The sequence below is a fragment of the Podarcis erhardii genome, assembly GCF_964252035.2.
Source record: "Podarcis erhardii genome assembly, chromosome: 16".
Taxonomy (NCBI): Eukaryota; Metazoa; Chordata; class Lepidosauria; order Squamata; family Lacertidae; genus Podarcis; species Podarcis erhardii.
In genome coordinates, this window is record NC_138514.1 from 23,486,077 (window position 1) to 23,506,685 (window position 20,609).

At 48.8% G+C, this 20,609-nt stretch overlaps 1 protein-coding gene across 1 annotated transcript in view; it reads left to right on the top strand.

The window, feature by feature from the left end:
- Positions 1-20,184, top strand: part of SNX19 (sorting nexin 19) — a 36,174-nt gene extending 15,990 nt beyond the window's left edge. Inside the window, exons 9-11 of the mRNA XM_081843081.1 lie at positions 16,152-16,336; positions 18,315-18,402; positions 19,534-20,184. Of these exons, the coding sequence (XP_081699207.1) occupies positions 16,152-16,336; positions 18,315-18,402; positions 19,534-19,672 (412 nt within the window). The 3' untranslated portion in view covers positions 19,673-20,184. The remainder of the gene's footprint in view (positions 1-16,151; positions 16,337-18,314; positions 18,403-19,533) is intronic.
- The last annotated feature ends 425 nt before the right edge of the window (positions 20,185-20,609 follow it).

Consider the following 20,609-nt stretch of genomic DNA (forward strand, 5'->3'; position numbering starts at 1 on the left):
CTCGCCTCTCACTTTTGCCTTCCTTCCCATGGTTGGGAAGGGAATCTTGCCTTCTAAATTTCTCCCGGTGATTAGTTTTGTGTCGGTGGCTGAGGGAGAAGAAAACCAGATGCCCGAAAAAGGTATTGCTCAGGAAGGCAAGCAGCCCCCACCCCCACCCCTTGCCCAAAGTGTGTGTTAGGCCGATCCAATTATGCAACGGTGGAACAAGCCTTTTTTTGGTGGCTGGACGGGGAGATCGGGGGGGGGGGTCGGGGGTCGGCCAAGAGATGAGATCATCCGGAGCCGAGAAAAGATTCCCCACTTGGGTGGTCTCTTAAACCCAGCCCGTAAACAAATCCCTTCGGGACCAATGCAGGCATTTCAGTACTACGGCTAGCAAAGCATGTTTGTGTAAGAATCTGCTGTAAGAAGAGCAGCCGAGGGGGGTGGGAGCAAAGCAAGCTTGGAATCAGAGAATTGTCGAGCGGGAAGGGACCCCAGAGGGTCACCCAGAGCAGCCCCTTGCAATGCAGGAATTGCACCTTCAGAACTCCTGTGGGGTCCCCTCCCCACACAACACTTTGCCCCTTTTTCTTTGTTCCTCGAAGTCAGTGGCAGCTATGGATGTGCTAGCAAGACACCATTGGGGTGCATGATTGGGCTAAGCCTCCTGAATAGCTCAGTTGGTTAGAGCCTGGTGCTGATATCTCCAGGGCTGCAGGTTCTGTCCCTGTATGGGGCAGCTGCATATTCCTGCATTGCAACAGGTTGCACTTGATCAGTGTTTTCCTAACTTGGGTCTCCAGCTGTTTTTGAACTACAATTCCCATCATTCCTTACGGCTAGTCCTGTGAGCTAGGGATGATGGGAGGTGTAGTCCCAAAACAGCTGGAGACCCATGTTTGGGGAACACTGTGGTGGCAGTTTGGAAAACACCAGAGTAGATGATCTTCAGGGTTCCTTCCAACTCTACAATCCTATGATCCTGACTGCTAAGATGCAAGCGCTCTTTTCATGGCACAGCCCCTTCATCTGCATAACCCCGCCCCTCAATCTGCATATCTTTTACCCTGGGTTCCACGTCTGGGATGCAGTGTTGGGAATGCATGTGATGCACATGCTCCCAGTGGCAGCCAGCGTTGCATTCCCCACAAATGTTTTTGGACTCCCAATATGCGTCAGTCCCAGCCAGCATGACTATAGGAACATAAGGAGCCTGGCTGCTGGATCAGACCAGTGGCCCATTGGCCCAGCATCCTGCTCTCACAGCGGCCGACCAGATGCCCACTGGGGTGGCAGAGTATAGCCATTGTGGCTAGTAGCCATCAATAGCCTTAACCTCCAGGCCCAGGGTTTGAATGTGCCCCCAAACCTCCCTATCTGGTCCTTGGGATTCTCCCTTGCTTGGCCCTGCTTCATGTCCTCCTTAAGTGTTTCTGCCTGCCTGAAATGTGTCCTTGGAGTCCAGTAAGGTTTCTTGCTTCTATGGATTAGAGCAATGTTTCCCAAACTTGGGTCTCCAGCTGTTGTTGGACTACAACTCCCACTTGTCTCTAGCTAGCAGGGCCAGTGGTCAGGGATGATGGGAACTGTAGTCCCAAAAGAGCTGGAGACCCAAGATTGGGAAACACTGGATTATAGAAGGTAGAGAGGCGTGTAGCAGTGTCTGTAAAAACGTGACTATTGTACAGAGGTAGAATTGGCACAGGATGCGGGTGGCGCTGTGGGTAAAACCTCAGTGCCTAGGACTTGCTGATCGTATGGTCGGCGGTTCGAATCCCCATGGCAGGGTGAGCTCCCATCTTTCGGTCCCAGCTCCTGCCCACCTAGCAGTTTGAAAACACCCCTAAATGCAAGTAGATAAATAGCGGGAAGGTAAACGGTGTTTCCGTGTGCTGCGCTGGTGCTGGCTCGCCAGGGCAGCTTCATCACGCTGGCCACGTGACCCGGAAGTGTCTCCGGACAGCGCTGGCTCCCGGCCTCTTAAGTGAGATGAGCGCACAACCCTAGAGTCGGACACAACTGGCCCATACGGGCAGGGGTACCTTAGAATTGGCACAGTTGCCCCAGCCACCTTTGCCTCTGGGCCCAATCCACCACCGGTAAGTGGCCCTCGGAAGATTGCCCTGAGAGGAGTGCGGCCCTCTGGTTGACAAAAGGTTCCCTCTCCCTGGTACAGAAAGTGAAAGCATTATTCTTCTCCACTATCATTTTGTAGGATATTCTTCTCTTTGCATTGGCGAAAGGACTAATAGTTTTGGGAAGGGCGGGGGGCTGAAATTCAAGGACTTTGAGAGAGAGCTGCCTGCGAAGGAGGAACGAGCAACAGCGTGTCCTGGCTATTAATGGCTTTTGGTGTCATTAGGTGAGAGGACAGTGAGCATCCCAGCTATCTTGATCCCTTTCTTTGATCCTGTGAGTCAGCGGTGGGATAAAAATACAGCGCGAGACATCTGTACCCTGCCCTCAGGCTGTCCTCTTTGGCACGGGATGCTAGTGTGTCAGAGGGACAGGTAATGCTAGCCCATCGGTTGGTGTCGAGCACCGAGACAAAATGATGTTTTTGGCCCACCTGGCTTCTGCCAAAGCAGACCTGTTGGGATGCACAGAATCACAGACTTGCAGAGAGGATCGTCTAGTCCAAACTCCCTGCAATGCAGGAATCTTTTTCCCAATGTGGGGCTCGAACCCTTGACCCTGAGATTAAGAATCTCAGGCTCTACCTACTGAGCTGCCCCACCTTTCATTGAGGTGGGATATGGATGAATCCAGACCCATAGAATGCAGCCCTGTGGAACTCGAGGGGCAGCCCACAGAAGCCCAACTGATAAAGCAGACCGAGACGTGATTTGGAGAGGCAGGAGGGATCATGGGTGGGGATATGTGTAAGTCTGCGAGGAACACGACACCAATTGGCAGGTCTCTTTGAAGGCCAGAGATAGGGCTTTGGAGCTGAGGGCACGGCTCGGCCGCATCCCTTGGCACAATGCCTCTGCAGTCCTGCGAGGCGACTGCTCTTGAGAACTAGCCACTTTAAATAGGCTTCCCGGAAGAATAAACATTCCTGACAGGCTGTGGGGGAAAGGCACTAATCCCATTTTTGGAGAATCTTGCTTGTGACTATCAGTTACATTTGCGCAGTCTGGAGGAGAAGGGAGCGTAGCTCAGTGAGAGAGCATGCATCTGGCCTGCAAAAGGGAGCCAGGTCCAGCCGCTGCCTTTTCCAATTTAAAAAAAAAAAACCACGTAGCAGGAGATGAGGAAGAGCATCTCCCAAAGACGATGGGGAGCCCTTGCCGATCAGAGCAGACATTACTAGACCAGGTGGACAAAAAGCATCACCTGGTAGAAATCACCTTCTTAGATTCCATAGAATTGTAGACTTGGAAGGGACCCAAAGGGTCATCTTGAGTAGAAAGGGGGGAAACCCCCGAGTGCATTGATTGATTGCCAGTTTCCAAGCTTTGCTGGATGCCCATCAAACCCTGGACCAAAGATAGCAAGGAAGATGTAGAATTGTAGAGATGGAAGTGATCCTGAGGATGATCTAGCCCATGGGTAGGCAAACTAAGGCCCAGGGGCCGGATGCGGCCCAATCGCCTTCTAAATCTGGCCCGCGGACGGTCCGGGAATCAGGGTTTTTTTACATGAGTAGAATGTGTCCTTTTATTTAAAATGCATCTCTGCATTATTTGTGGGGCCTGCCTGGTGTTTTACATGAGTAGAGTATGTGCTTTTATTTAAAATGCACCTCTGGGTTATCTGTGAGGCCTGCCTGGTGTTTTTACATGAATAGAATGTGTGCTTTTATTTAAAATGCATCTCTGGGTTATTTGTGGGGCATAGGAATTCATTCATCCCCCCCCCAAAAAAATATATAGTCTGGCCCCTCACAAGGTCTGAGGGACAGTGGACTGGCCCCCTGCTGAAAAAGTTTGCTGACCCCTGATCTAGCCCAACCCCCTGCAGTGCCATCTGTCATGGATGCTTTAGTTGAGATTGTCACGTTGGAGGATGTTCGACCAGATAAGCCTTGGAGATCTTTAGATTCCATGATTCTAAGGCAGGGATATGCAGCTGTCCCATATAGGGATCGAACCTTCAACCGTTTAACTGCACTCCAGCTGCCATCAGCCCCAGCCAACATGGTCAGGGGCGATGACAGTTGTACTTCAGCCACATCGGGAAGGCACCATATTGGATACCCCAACTTAGGAGGTAAGAAGAACTCCATCAGTGGGCAGCCAATGGGAAGCACCCAAGCAGGAGCTGAGTGCCAGACCACTCTTCATCAGCAGCTGGTACTCAGAGGCATATTACTATCATGGCTAGTATTTGCAGATATGCATTTGTCTGATCCCCTTTGAAGGCCATCAAAGTTCGTGGCCATTACCACATAGCCTAGCAACAAATTCCACAGTTCTACTTGCTCCATGAAAGAACCAGGAGCCCCACTAAACTCTGTTCCCATAGTATGGAACAGTATATACACAAAGTATCAAATGTGGTGACAGTAATAATAATACAACAAAACAACAACACCACAAACTGGCTTATAAGTATAAAACCAAATTTACTAGAATAATTGCTAGAATAGAGATAAACTTGTAACCATTCAAACAACAAACATACTAAGATGCCATGTGCAAAACAAAGCCTGGAGATACTGTAACCATGGAGTGGATAAACGTACAACTCTATCTTAACAAGTTACATATGCAGGAAATGTTATACAGACTGGATAAATGAACCGTTCAACAAGTAGCATAAGTCCAATCACAGAACAGCAACCCTGTATAATGTTTACTGCGCATGTAACTTGTTAAGATAGAGTACAATTATCCACTCCATGTTTACAGTATCTCCAGGCTTTGTTTTGCACATGGCACCTGAGTATGTTTGTTGTTTGAATGGTTACAAGTCTATCTCTATTCTAGCTATTATTCTAGTAAATTTGGTTTTATAAGCCAGTTTGTGGTGGTGTTGTTTTGTTGTCATAGTAGGGAATAGCCACAAAGACTTCTAGAGCCCTGGCATTGCCTTCTGTTGCAGTAGAAAGTTATGCTTTCATTGGAAGTATAATGAAAGTCCCCTGGGAATTTCTGTGGTGTTGTTGTTGTTTTTCTGTTTCTCACAAATGAATTGCTTTATTTCCATTTTTGCTGGAAATTCTTTTTTGAGACCAAGAGCCTTTAAAGATGTTCCTGAGCAGGGTGGCAGCTGCATAGGTGGAGTGGGGTGTCTGGAATTTAGCCCAAATAAATATAGGTGGGGGGCGTGGAGAGAAATACCACCTTTTATCATCCACAGGCTGCTTTTATGAGATCCCACCTGGGATCTCATAAAGCTCTGCTTCTGCTGTTTGCAAGAGCTCCTTCAAGAGAGGCTGTGCCCTTTTTTGCAAGTCAACCTCCCCAGTATTATTTGAGACCCACGCTCTGTGCAAACTGTTAATCCAAAGATAAAGAGAGCGCCTCTCATCGCATCCTGGCTGTCTGCGCTTTGGAAACCCGAGCCGGGCTCGAGTGGGGTGGCTTCTGGGACTGGGTGGGGGAGGGCTCGGAGGAGCACCATGCGCTCTAAAGGCACATTTAGGCACATGCACCAAGCGAGGTTGGTGTTGCATTCCAGAGTGGGAGTTAAAATAAATTAGAAGCATCCTCAACTTGGTCACTGGCAAGTTGAGCATCACCTGGCCCTGCCCTGACTCCCTTCCCAAATTCCCACCCTTTGATCCTTTGGTGTGGCACAGGGCAGTATGCAGCCTTGGCACAGAATGCTGCAAAGGACTTGCCTCTGCGCCTCTGCAGCTGTGGCACACAGACGTAAAACAGGCCTGGGTACCGCAGAGCTATCCTTTCCCCACTTCCAGCAAGGTTTTGTCTTCCTCAGCGGCCATGGTAGAAATCAGCACTTCACACCCACAAAACAGGGCTCAGTGTCCATCTCTACGATTCTATTTTGGCCAGGGCTCGTTCTCACAAAGTAGCAGGTGGGGAAGAAAATAGAGTTTCTCCGCTGCAGTCAGTGCTGGAGAAGTCCCACATCAGGCAGACTCTCTTTTTCTGATCCGATTGATAGGGTTTTCTACTCTCCTACGCAGCAAACTTAACAGCTTTTATGGAGGTGGCAGAGTTTATCACAAACTGGTTAATAAGAGACCTCAAGAAACTAGCTTTGCAGGAGAAATGGGGGAACAGAATTGCTGGTTAAAAACCTCAAATGTCGCATATTTCCTTCACCTTTTCGCCTTTTCTCCTACCTTCATGCTGACTCTCTTTCCCCCACTGTAAGGGAGACTGGGCCTTAAGATAGAAACAGGCTCAGGCCTTGAATAATCCAAGGCCCTTACAGACCCCAAACCCATGCATTCTCTTTCCACACAGATGAAATAGTAAAGTTTCATTTCCCCACTCTACTGCTTCAGATGTGTCAAGGAAGTGTTGTCAACGTGCAGGCTGAAACTTAGCAGCCTTTGCACCTTGGGTGTCAAGAGGGTGTGATTTCCAGATCAGTGGATGCAGTATCCAGACAACTTCTCATTTTATCATTGATATTCTTATTATTTTTTTACGTTCAAGGAGCTCTAGGGAGGATTCATGCTTCTCCCTCTGCCTATTTTATCTTCGACCCTGAGAGGTAGGCTAGGCTGAGCGATGGGGACTGGATCCAAGGTCACCCAAATGACCTTCACAGCTGAACAGCGATCTGAGCCAGGGTATCCCAGGTCCTAATCTGACGTTTTAACCCCTGCACTGTGCTGGCTCACATTTTGGCCAATTTGAATTCTGCGTTTCACAGAAGAAAAGGATTCTGGCAGGCAGGCATGTGCTTTTTATGTATTTATTGCATTTTTTATTCCACCTCTCCCTGCAGGGTTCTCTCCCCTCATTTACACACACAACAGCAACCATGTAAGGTACAGTAGGCCAAGAGGCAGTGACCAGCTCAAGTGTGGGATTTGAACCCTGGTCTCTCTCCCAGGCCCTACTCTTGACACTTTAACCCAGTGCTTCTGAAACTTTGGAGTCCCCAGCTGTTGCTGGACTACAACTCCCATCATTCCTGCCCACTGGTCCTGCTAGCTAGTGATGATGAGGGTGGTAGTCCAGCAACAGCTGGGGACCCAAGTTTCAGAAGCGCTGCTCTAACTACTACACTGCCACTGACTGTCTTAAAGGGGAGATACGTGCCCCTTTTTACTGACATGAAAATTCCCACTTCTAGGCACAAGAGGGCGCTGCTGGCTACCTTTTCTCCTTCCTCCTCCTCTTCCTCCAGCCGCTGGTTCTAGTTCAGAACAAGGAGATATACCAGCGATGCAGCTCAGAGCATCAGAACTGAGGTGCAACCGGAGGCTTTGGAAAGAGGCTGCCGGCATGTTTCGCCAGCCGACTCTGGGAAGGAGCGAGCGGACGCTGCTCCCCTTCCAGTTCACCCAATGGTTGGGCTTGGCTTAGTCTTGCTCACTTTGTCTTGGAAGTGGATCAAGCCAGCCCTGGGAGCTGCTTTTACTGCTTAAGAGATGTTGCTTTGGATCCTACAGGCTTTGTAGGATACAGGAATGCCCCACCCCACCCCTTTTCTTCTCCTTTTGCATCAACACTGGCTTGAGAAATAAGGGTCAAGGCCGTTTCCACCCCAAGCAGCTGCTCTGCATAAGAACGGCGTGCTGGATTGGGCCAATGGGCCTTCTAGTCCAGCTTCGTGTCCTGAGAGGGGCCACTGAGATGCCTGTGGAAAACCTGCAACATGAAATTGCCTAATCCTCTTTTGAAGCCTTCCAAGTTGGTGGCCATCACTGCCTCCCGAGGAAGCGAGTTCCATAGTTTAACTCTGCATGGAGAAGAAGTAGACTCATAGAATTTTACGGCTGGAAGGGAACCCTGAGAGTCATCTAGTCCAGCCCCTTGCAATGCAGGAATCTCAGCTGAAGCATCCAAGACGGATGGGCCACTCAACCTCTGCTTAAAAGCCTCCAGTGAAGGGAGAGCCCATCACCTCCCAAGGGAGACCATTCCACTGCCTAACACAATTGTCAGAAAGTTCTTCCTGATGTTTAGTTGGAATCTCCTTTCTTGTAACTTGAATCATCTGCCTTGAAATCTTCCGGCATTGGAAGATGCATCCAAACCGAGCTGCTTTTACTCAGCTCCTTTTCAAATCCTCGCGAAAGGTTAATTGTGACTCAGTCGCACCCTTGAGTTTGGCAGGAACTGAGTCCAGTTTGTTGAATTCTGGGTCCAGCCCTATCTGCCATGCCACTCTAAGGTTCAGGGAAGTTTGTTCCAATTCTGAGACTTTTCCGAAGGCAAACGCAAAAGGGGAAATGATACCAAACACAGCCCACTAACAGAAATAGGGTGTTTCCTCCACCCAAATACACCCGCTATCTTCAAGTTGCAACCTAAAATCCCAAGACTCGGAGAGGCAGCACGTTCCCTGCAGGTGGAAAAGGTTATGCAAACGGTTTTGATTTATGGAGCCCAATTTACTGGCTTACAATCATTAAGTGCATTGTTAGGGGCAGCGTCCATTGTTACTTTGTCATTTTATAGGGCAATTTTATTAAGACTGCGGACACAGGCTCTGCAGGAACTTGGCAGTGGAGCAAGAACCGGTTGTTCAAGTCCACCACCAATGCTGGGACAGATGTTGCGTCCAAAATACAGAATAGCACAGCGTTGGAACTGTCAGAAGGGGGGACGAAAAGAATGAGATTAAGGGGGAATAGGGGTTGTAGCCACCCCCCACCCCACCCCCATTTTTTAACCCTTCCCATATATACGCTTTATGTATGCCCTCTCCTGGTCTGCCCATAGTTGGGCCCAAGTGTGGCTGGGAGGGCAGAGAGGCACTTGAATTGCAGTGGGTTAGACCCCTTGGGTCCCTTCCAACTTGGTGATTTGAAGACTCTCACCCTCAAGCACAGGGACATTGTAGCTGTCAGGACTCGAGCCTATAGTACACTCCCATCAGCCCCAGCCAGCATGGTCAATAGTCAGGGACAATGTGAGACGTAGTCCAAAAATGCCATCAGGTTGGAGAAGGCTGCTGTACCTGGTCTTGAACTCATGGGGATGGGCTACAGCACAGTGGTAGAACATCTGCTTTGCATGCAGAAGGTCCCAGGTTCAGTCTCCAGTAGCAGCTGCAGGTAGGGCTGGAAGAGACTCCCTACCTGAAACCCTAGAGAGCTGTTGCCAGTCTGTGTGGACAATACTGAGCTAAATGGATCAATAGGTTGATCCATTTATTATGTTCCTGCAAGGATTTCGCCTGTGTTCCACCATATATTTAAACCCTTGTGATACCACTTTAAACAGTCATGTCTTCCCCCAGAGAATTCTGGGAACCTTTGTTTAAGGGTGCTCACAGTTGTTAGGAGAACTCTTTCTTCTCACCCCAGAGCTACAATTCCCACTGTGGTTTAACCGTCAATCCCTCCTCCCAGGGAACTCTGGGAATGGTAACTCTTGAGGGGGGAACAGGGGCCTCCTAACAACTCTCAGCACCCTTAAGAAACTCATTCTCCTAAGATTATTTTGGGAAAGCCCTGACATCAAACACACACTTGTGAATGTGGCCTTACTGGTGATTCCAGCCTACTCATTTCTCCAACCAAGGTGCCTTTGCAGAGCTAGGATTGGCACATATCATTCTGAAGTCAAAGCTGCATCTAGAAGACTCTGGGATTCTCAGTGGCCCCGGGGTCAGTGGGAGAGGGAAGTAAGTCGTCCTGCTCCACTCCTCCACCCCAGTTCCCCCCCCCCGACCGATTTCCGCTGCTACCTCCGTTCATTCCCAGCCCCTCTGTAATCCGCCCTTTGGCCGGGCCTTGATGGAGGTCGCTCCCCACAGAGGTGAAGTCACAGCGGACAATGAGGCTCTCAGTCGCCACGACAACCATCAAATTGCCGTAGCTGCTTCTTCACCCTGTCAGATTTCACACCCTGCGCTCCTTGCCGTGCGGCCGATTGCTCCAGGGGGAGGAGACAGGTGCGAGGGGGAGTCACTATTATTTTTTTAAGCCACCCTGTGTGGCCAGTTTAATTAGCTCCCAACACAGGGACTCCGTAGTGGGGCAGGCTGTTTTGCTGACCCGCTGGTAGATGTCGGATGAGAACAGGAGCAGGAAGCCATTCGCACCAGAATGAGACATTGGGGAGAAAAGGGGGGGCAGTTCCTCCACACTAACTAGTGCAATGACATCACTGCCTTCAGTCATATCATTATTATCACATAATCTTATCATTGATTTGGTTTATAGCCCCCCCCCTGCCTCCCCAAAGGAGGGAACTGACAAGTTTAAGTGAGTGGTGCATATGGGGGGGGGGGCACAAGAATATTAATTTTCCACCAAAGCTCATGAGATCGGAGCTGGAGGTGTTGGGCCAGAGTCATAGTAGATAGCGCAATGGTGATGTCATCTCAAAGGGACAATGGAGTGCACTTCTGGGGGTGAAGCCAAACTGCTGCATGAGCAGCACCCAAGAGACCTCCCTGGGGTGCAAGCCAGGGCAATGTGTATGGGGGTCCTGGGCTGCCCAGATGACAAGGCCACCCCACTCCTTGACCTCACCAATGTGGTCCAAAAGAAAGCAGAGCAATGCGTTTGGTGCCAGCTTGGCTGCAGGAGTTTCCAGAAGGAGGCATGCCGTCTTACCGACTCCACTCCAGATTTGTGTAGGGTTCGCTCTTCAGCCTTTTCTTCTCCTGAAGATTCACTTCAAGGCAGCGGAGGCTTAGGACCAGAGTTTTCCTTCTCCTAGATAGGCTACCTTGCCGGGTGGACGAGCCCCATCTGCCCCTCACTTCCCTCTATGGCACATGGAAGAACCACCTTCTTGACCATTGGACCCACTATTGATTTCATCCGCTCCCATCAGCCGGAACCCGTCTTCGCATGCAGGGAAAGTCCCTAACTACCAAGGGTTCGAGACCCATCGGTTACCCTGACCTGGTTTAGCTGTCATTAATGAGTCAATAATGAGTCAGGAAAGTCAGTGAATCCGACCTGTCCTTCAGAAGAGAAGATCTGATGGCAGCCCTACGAGGTGATTCAGGAGCGACTGTGCCTTGGAGAGCAGCCTTAGCCCTGTGGTTGGATTGTCTCTTTCCCTCTCTTTCCTTGGGTGGGGTGGAGGAAAGCACAAATTGAAAAAGCTGCCATGGACGCAGCCAAGCCACTAGGCCCCTCTGCAATTCCAAGCACCGCTTGCAGAGTTTGTGTGCCAGAGAAGCTGGCGAAAATAAAAGACTTTGGCAAGGCCCGAGTTCCTCGCATGCTTTTTTATTATTATTACAAAGTGCCACAAGTCTGAAACGCTGCCTGGGGTGCCTCTGAGCCACCCGCCTGGGAGCGTGTCCATGCAGCTGGGCCAGAGCTAGGCTCTTTCCCAAGGCACCTGCTCCCACCAGCCCTGTGACTGCCGAGAACAGATGCCTGGGGCAGGTGAGTCAGCCGTCCTTCTGCCAGGGCCATCTGGGGAGCTCAGCATCCTGCTAGGGAGATTGGACTTGGGCTCCATTTACCTGTCTGCCCATCCTCCTTTCAGGTGACTCCTTCTGGTCAGTAGCTACAGTCACAGAATCATAGAATTGTAGAAAAAAGGGACCCAAAGGACCATCGAGTCCAACGCCTGGCAATGCAGTCTAAAGTCATGTTTCCAACCCACCAAACCACGGTTTGGAGGATCAAGAAACAATCTATATGTTTGTGCCCTCCCCTGCCCTATTCCCTCTTTCAGTGCTTGAGCTCTGGGAAGAGGGGCTGACCTTACCTTTCGCGATGCCCACCCAGCTACTGCTTTTAAAATGAGAGTAACACGTAGTTTGACAAAAGTTGGGATGGAGTTAGGGTGGGGCTTAAGGATTTCATTAACCCCTCCCCCCAGTGCACCCTTCACACACACACACACACACACACACACACACACACACACGATGTGCTCATCTTTACATTGTGTGGCTAAGCCACAGTTTGCTGGACTAAGTTGGACTAAACTGGCAAACCATGGTTTGAGCAGTCCTTTAAAAACCAGTTTGGTCCTGGTTTCCAATCCTGGTTTGGATGGATTCCTCAAACCTGCTCTTGAATAGAATGGGGCACACTTCCAAGTAGCTTGGGGTCACTTCCTATCCTACAAGTCTTTGATTCGGAGATTCTGTGAAACATGCAGGGGACTTACTTTCTGCCTCCAGACATCAGCTCTCCTCAGGATCAGAGGAAGGCAGAAGGAGGCGAAGCATATTGAAATCTGGCCTTCGGACACCCCACGTTTCGGTTGCTATGGTGCCTCCGAAATGCCTGGCAGGATCTTCCAGCAGCCAGAAGCCAAGGACGTCAGTGCTCCTTTAAACGAGCCTGGCTCCTGTGCAGTGGCAGATGTAACCCATCAGCTATCACAGCCAGGTTCTTTTTTATTACAGAAGCTATAATGTTCTGGGCAAGGAGGGCTTCTCGCCACTAAGTACGAGAGCAGCTGCCTGGCTGCCCTCCTTCCAATTCAGTGCTGTTCCGGTCGTGCTGTGTTATTCACATTGGCTGCTTGGTGGCTTGCGGTGGCCAGAGGTGTGCCTGCTTGCCAGGGGGTGGGGACCATGGTGCCCATTTATGAAACACGAGGGAGAGCTTTACTTAAGACAGACTAGTAGCAGGACACATGAATGGCTCCTTGGGCTTAAGCATTTGCTGTAACTAATTTCTACAGCTGATTTACAGCTCATGACCCCAAAGCCAGGTCCTCCCCTTCCCTTGAGGGAACATCAATTGACCCACTTCCATGGGCCAGCTCAGAAGCAAGAGAAATAAGAGAGATAATAAATGGGGAGGGTGTGGTGGAATTAGTCCATGGATGCAGGACAAAAAAGAGCCCACTGGATTAAAAATCCAGCACGAGCACATTTTTCATTGTGCAGTTAAGTTTAAAGAAAATGCGGTTAAACAAACCTTTAACTAATGCATGGCTAATGTTCAGGAAAGGGGTTTTGTTTTGTTTTTTTGCTCTTATATAAAAAATGCAAGCAGAAGAGGAAAGCCCTGGACCATCTCCCTCCATTGCAATTTCAAGGTGACATTGGAATAAAGTAGAGTTGGTTAACCTTCAGCCCTTTAGATGCTGCTGGAATGCAGCTCCCATCATTTCCGATTATAGGCCATGTTTGCTAGGACTGATGGGAGTTGGAGTCTGACAACATCTGGAGGATCACAGTGTAGCCACCTTCCCCAATATAAAGTGATTTGAGTATTTGCATTCATAGAGTGCCCTGCAGCAGCGATCTCACAACAACCCTATGTGATTGGCCTTTATTCCACCCTGCCTTCTATAAATGAAACGGCAGAGCCATCCAGCAACTCAATGGCTGGCTAGGTTTTGAACAACAGCCTTCCCAGGCAGACCCAGTGACTCCTTAGTAAAGTTGCACAAAGTGTTCTGCAAGACTTTTGAACTGAATTCAGTGCATTGGCCTTTGGTTTGTTCAAAGCTCATCCTAAGAATCTTTCCCAGCGGCGGGTGGGGGGCAGGAATGAGCTTGTAATTGTTTATCTATTTGAAGAAGCCTCAGTAATCATAAAACAGCAAAAAAAACAACAACAACAGCCCCTCAATTAAAATGCAACATCAACTTTCAACTTTGGCTGAAATAAGAGGATAAAGAGAGGCCCTGCTAAAAATACATATTTCTTATCAGGAAGTCACTCGAAGCCATTTTAGTGGCTTTCAAGCACTTTCCCAAAATATGTAAGCGTGCTTTGGCAGGCCTCTTCTGGCAGCATTTTTGGTTAGGCAGGGGGGGTCACAAACAAGAAGGCTTTGCTGCATTCCCCAGTCCTCACATGCGTCCTTATCTTGTTTGCTCAGTGTGGAGAGAAGGAATGTTAAGCAGAGCATGTTCTGATCTTAACAGGGGCTGGACTCTTGAGCAAGTTTCTTATTCGTTTGTCTATTTTCTACTATTTTGAATTAGGAACATACACTGAGTCAGTCTAGCTCAGCGTTGCCTACACTGACTGGCAGCAGCTCTCTCCAGGGTTTCAGGCAGGGAGCCTGCCCCCTGCCCCACCTGGAGACGCTGCTGTGGATTGAGGCTGGGACCTTCTGCATTCAAAGCAGGTGCTCTGCCGCTGAACTAGGACTGTTCCTCCCCCATTCTGAGATATACTGCCTTGGACCGCTGAGGCTCCCTCTGTCTCCAGATGTTCACCGCCTTAAGGGGAAGCTGGGCCTCGGCTTGAGACGTTTGCTCCTTCTACCAAACACATCTGGGAGCCTGCTTCACTCCTCTCCCATCCCTCCAGGGTCAGGAAGGATCACTGCTCTGCTAAACAAACACTTCATCAAACTGTCCTCCGGCCAGGGGTACAGAACACATTGTTCACGGTTTATACCGTTGTAAACTTTTACAGGGTAGGCGCGGAGAACATTTCCAGTAAAATACCGAGCCACTCTCTTCTATTCTTGGCTGGCCCTTAAAAAGGGCTCTTGAGTGCTTTGTAGCCGCTGATTTACTGGCGATTTCAGGTTTTTTGTTCTCTTCCTTGCACACTATTTAGCAACTTGCTCGACGTAGATCAGTCTGGTCCGCAGCGGTGACTGGATCCCAAGTTTTCCAGCATAAGAGGAAAGGCAGGAATTGTAGCAAGCGGGGACTATTGCAGCACTGGCAGATGACTGAGAGGAGATGTTGCAGAGGTGAAACGACTACCTTTGCAGAAACCGGGGTAATCACCACAAAAAAATAGGGTGGCCCTTCTGAACTTTATTTCTCTCTCTTTTTGTGGATTCCTTGAGAATTGCTGGCGAGTCCTGGTGAATGCTTAATAAACTTCCTTTTCCAGAACCCTCAGTGTGGTGTAGTGGTTAGAGTGTTGGACTAGGACCTGGGAGAGATCAGGGTTCAAATTCCCACTTGGGCCATGAAGCTCACTGGGTGTGATGTTGGGCGCCAGTTGCACTGCCTCTCAGCCTCTCCTATCTCAACAGGGTGGTTGTGGGGATTAATTTCTGGTCTGTGACTGTAATAAATCCATTCATTCATTCATTTGTTGCAGTGATTAAATGAGGGTGAGGGAGCCATGTACATCACTGTTTGGCCAAAAGTTTTGTCAGTCCATCTGCTGGTGGTGATAATGGGATGTGGAAGGTGTGGAGATCTAGGAGCCTCCTTTTTCTGTGAGTCTTGTGTTTCCTGTTGCTGTCCTCTCAGGGTTGGCTCCAATAGGGACTACCTCCTTGCCTTGTGGACTTTTGCGCTACACCCAGTCCACACCACTGCCCAAAAGAAGAGGAAAGCAGGTGGAGGTTTCTGCAACTCCATGCTCAGCGCTTGGACATGTCATCATAAGAAGAGTCCAGTTGGATCAGGCCAATGGCCCACCTTGTCCAGCATCCTGTTCTCACAGTGGCCAACCAGATTTCCTGTGGGAAACCCGCAAGCAAGACCCAAGCGCAAGAGCCCTCTCCCCTCCTGTAGCTTCTGGCAGCTGCTGATTCAGAAGCACTGCTGCCTCCAGCTGTGGAAGCAGAGCATAGCCAACATAGCTAGTAGCCATGAAGGCAGCAACAGCAAATATGGGCCACAGAGACGAGGGGTCTGCGGTTGGCACCCTGCCAGGGTGTGGCCCCCAGCAGTTGCCTAACAACACCAAATGCCTGGCACTGGCCCTGCCTCCCATCACCATGAGCCCTGGTCTTAAAGCAGCTCTCCCTTTAGCAACGGGCTCATCCTCCGTCCGTGTCTGTTTCAAATGCAGAACCCATGACGGCATGCACAAGTTATGTGTCTCCAAACGGGAAGCCGACACCCCTTGCCTTTGCTATCTCCATCTCTTTTTTTATACTGTCTGGCTCAAAGCTGCTCTGGTCCGGCACGGTCCGTTTCTCTTTTGAAGTACAGGTCATGCCTCAGTCATGGGCTGGCTATCTTTTTATATTCACAATCGAGATATCTTTGCACAAAATCCTGGCGCAGAAATCCTTTCTCGAGCACCCCGGATGAAAAAACTCCTCTGTTTGGGTCTGCCGGCGTCTTTATTTTTAGCCCATTTGCTGTCTGTGTGGTGTTCCTATTGTGAAGCATCAGGTTTTTAAAATAGCAGCAAAAGCACCAGCATAGTAAACTTTCTCCCCAATCTCTTCTTTTCTTTCTTTTTTTCCTGGTTACAGGTGGTTGGAAGTTCAGGTGGACAATCTGACCTGCACTCAGCGCTGGGTGCAGTACCTTAGGTTGCTCCAGGAATCAATATGGCCTGGTGGGGTCTTGCCTGCAGCCCCCAAACCACTCAGAACAGAGGAACAGAAGGCTGCAGCAGAAAGGCAGGCCTTACAGATTCTCATGGGGATTCTGCCTGGTGAGTGAGTTGATTTCCCCCCAACCCTCTTTGCGGGTGAAACAAGAGTCTTAAGAGTCTGGGTCAAGATGATCAAGGGTCTGGAAACCAAGCCTTATAGGAACGGTTGAGAGAGCTGGGTATGTTTGGCCTGGAGAAGAGGAGACTGAGAGGTGATGTGATAGCCATCTTCAGATATCTGAAGGGCTTCCACATAGAAGTTGGAGCAAGCTTGTTTCCTGCTGCTCCCATGAACCAATGGATTCGAGTTACAAGAAAGGAGATGATAAGAGATGTTCAGTGATGGAACAGACTCCATCGGAAGGTGCTGAATCCTCCTTCATTGGAGGATTTTCAACAGAGCTTGGGTGGCCACCTGTTGGGGATTCTTAAGCTGTGATTCCTGCCTTGCAGGGGGCTGGACCACATGAACCTTGCGGTCCCTTCCAGTTCTGTGATTCTATAATGAACTGGTGTTGCAAGCATGGTGGTGTAGAACTCCCAAGCCCATCTTAGGCTAGGGTTTCCTTTGCTTTATGTATTGAGCATGATGGAATAGGTCTGTTGGATCCAGAGGTACTGGGTGGATACCAGTTTTCACCTGGCCATCATGGGTGGGTCCAATTTTCACCTTGCTGCATCAGAGGGAGAGTTGAGACAGCAAGGCTCTCTTCACCAACCTGGCTAAGTCTCATGGCCTGGGGGTTCCTTCTTTGTCAGAATTGCCTCTTTCAGCAGCCATTCCATCTGGCTTCATCCGAGGGAGGGGCAAGGCAACAAAAAGGTAAAAAAGGTAAAGGAACCCTGGACGGTTCAGTCAAAGGCAACTATGGGGTGCAGCACTCATCTCGCTTTTCAGGCCAAGGGAGCTGGCGTTTGTCCACAGACAGCTTTCCAAGTCATGTGGCCAGCATGACTAAACCACTTCTGGCGCAACGGGACATGTGACAAGTGCTAGAGTGCATGGAAACACCGTTTACCTTCCCACCACAGCAGTACCTATTTATCTACTCGCACAGGCGTGATTTCGAACTGCTAGGTTGGCAGGAGCTAAGACAGAGCAACAGGAGCTCACCCCATCACACAGATTCAAACCACCAACCTTCCTATCAGCAAGCCCAAGAGGCTCAGTGGTTTAGACCACAGCGCCACCCGCTCCCTAGTGCAAGACAACAAAGCCCCTCATGTCAGACGAGACCAATTGCTATTTGGCTTCTGACTTCTCAGAACTTCCTCTTCCAATGACCATTTCACATGGTCATTGCTTAACTTCATTATGCAACAGCGTGAAAGAGTTGAATTTATCTGAATTTGCTTTCCCCCAACCCTGTTCTTTTCTTCCACCTCAATATCATATATTTTTGATGGCAAGTCCCCTTTAGTGCAACCATGACTCTAAAACCCTGATCTGATCTTTGATCTAGGGACATTAGACAGTGCTTCATCCAACCTCAACTGGGTCCCTCCAGGTTTTTTGAACTAAACTTGCATCATCCCTGACCATTGGCCATATTGTCTGGGGCTGATGGGAAATGTAATCCAAAGCAGAAAGCCAATGGTGGTGTAACAGGACCTGGAAGCCAGTGTAGGATCTGGAAAAGACCAGGGTTAAAATCCCCCCACTCAACCATGAAGCTCAGTGGGTTACCTTCCACCTGTCACTGCCTCCCAGCCTAACATCACAGGGTTGTTGATTTGGGGATTAAATGAGGAGGAAGAGAACCATGTATGCCACCTTGGGCTCCTTGGAGGAAAAGCTAAGATATAAATGCAATAAATAAATCAGCAGTAGAACATCTGGAAGGTATCTGGTTGGAGAAAGCTGGTATAGTCATTCAAGAGGCATTTGTCCCCTGGTGATATTTATTCAGTTCTAAACATATTTTTGGTATCCAAAGAATTAATTCTCGCTGCATACTCCTCCATGTATTGCACCTTGTATTGTACTGCAAGATCCACATTGTACTTGGGAATTCATGCCAACCTCTGATGTCAACAGAATTAATCCTGGAAATCCTTGGGACCAGTAAATGTCGACAGAGTTGGAGCCTAGTCCTGGAGTCCATGCAACATCCTATCATAAACAGGTAACCTTGGCAACATGGCATCATTGCAGACGAATAAAGACATGTGTACAGTGGGTAGCTTAAGAAAAACCAAAAACCTTGGATCAAATTGCCCAGGGATCATATGGAATGCTTTGCTTTAGCAATACTCTGAGATGCGCCAAGCTGACCCCTGGTGCATTTTAGGTGCTGGTGGGGAGACAATCAGATTAATCTAACAAAAGAACAAAAAAAGAGCTTGCTGGATCAAACCAATGGCCCATCTAATCCAGCATCCTCTTATCACAGGGTCAAATCCGGTGGCCCTTTGGGAAACCCTCAAACAGGACATAAGTGCAACAGAATATTTGAGAGAGAAAAGGAACGTGTGTGAGTGCCTTTTTGCTATGTATTGTGGGCACTAAACTTAGCTATCCTCCACGCTCTCTGGATCATCCATAGCTACCATAGGTAAACTTTTCTGTATTGTTGCAATAGCTAAGCATCTCAGGTTTTCCCCAAAACAAAAACAAAAGCTGCAATTTATAGGGTTCTGCCAAGTTGATTTGTAGATCAGACCAAGGGAGCTGGGATATCACCTCTCTCCTAGGAAGGAGCTAGTGCTGTTTGAGTTGGGAACTGCTTTCTTCTTTATAAGCCCTGGGGGAGATGGGGAGGGGGTTCCTTTCTCCACAAGACCTCACCTTATGGACAGCACTTCTCCATAGCTCCTCTGTATGCACTGCTGTACTTGGCAGCTCATTGATAGGGCATACAGATAGGAAGAAGGGGGAAATAGCCCTTCTAGGTCTTACTTTAGGGCAAAGAAGGACTTGGCTATTGGCCCACCTAGCTCAGTACTGTCTACACTGATTGACAGCAGCCCTCCAGGGTTCCAAACAATGCTGTTCTTATCAGTCCTACCTGCCAAAGATTGAACCAAGGACATTTTGCAGGCGACACGTGTGCTCTCGTGCTCAATGGTGGCCATTCCCCAAGCCAGCTGATTCAGCAGTATCTATCACTAGGGCACAAGTCATCCAGTATTTCCCCCTCTTCATTGTAGTCTATATTGAGCTCAGGCTGTTGCCTTTTCACCAACACAGGCCTTCATGCGTGGAATATCCCATAGGCTTTCCAAGTCCCCTTAAAGCCCTGTGTTATTTCTTTCAGGCACATGGTTTACTGCCTCGCAGACATCCTCCTGGAATTTTTGATCCCCGATTCCCAAGTGGATGAATCCAAAACAACATCCACCATAGGCATGCCTGCCTGTGGAGTGACTGAGAGAGCGGGTCCTTCAACACACTAACTCAGAATGGCTTTGCTAGCAGTGGAGGAGAAGATTGTGTGTGTGTGTGTGTGTGTGTGTAGAGGTGAATCCCTAGGCATCAGTTCTTGACATTTCATTTCTGTTGGACTGAGCCATGGGCCTCTGCTGATGAAGGTGCACAAGACTGGCTGCTGAAACTAAGTTGAGTGGTCCAAAGGTGTTTACTTGTACTGTAAAAATAGTGTCTATCCCATAACTCACGAGAGCTCAGGAGCAGCTCTTGATTAGAAGGTATCCTCTTCTCATAGAGGTGAATAAGCTTGAGAATAGGACAAGACCTCACTGGCATTCCTGGATAGATGTGATTTCACTTCTTGCATGTTGTTCTTTTAAGCTACGTTCAAGCTAGTAAGCTTCGACACTCCCAAGACTACATGCAGATATATGGGCATTCCATTTCATGATCTCTCCCCATTTTCCTTTACACAACATTATGCTCAAGAGTCAGAAATCAAATGTTTAGTAAATAAAATAAAACTATCCTTCCTTTATTTGGTGTCTATTGTCCTTGAGATTCATGTTGTATCCTAAAGCACAAAACTACCCAAGGAAAAGTTATTTTTCTGTCCGGAATGGTTGGAATCAACTTGAATCAATGGTTTCTGCCGGGCAGCTTTCAAAATTCAGGGAGAAGCTGGAACATGGGTAGGCAAACTAAGGCCTGGGGGCTGGATTCAGCCCAATCGTCTTCTAAATCCAGCCCATGGACGGTCCGGGAATCAACATGTTTTTACATGAATAGAATGTGTCCTTTTATTTAAAATGCATCTCTGGGTTATTTGTGGGGCCTGCCTGGTGTTTTTACATGAGTAGAATGTGTGCTTTTATTTAAAATGCATCTGTGGGTTATTTGTGGGGCATAGGAATTCATTCATTTTCTCTCTTTTTTTCAAAATATAGTCCAGCCCCCCACAAG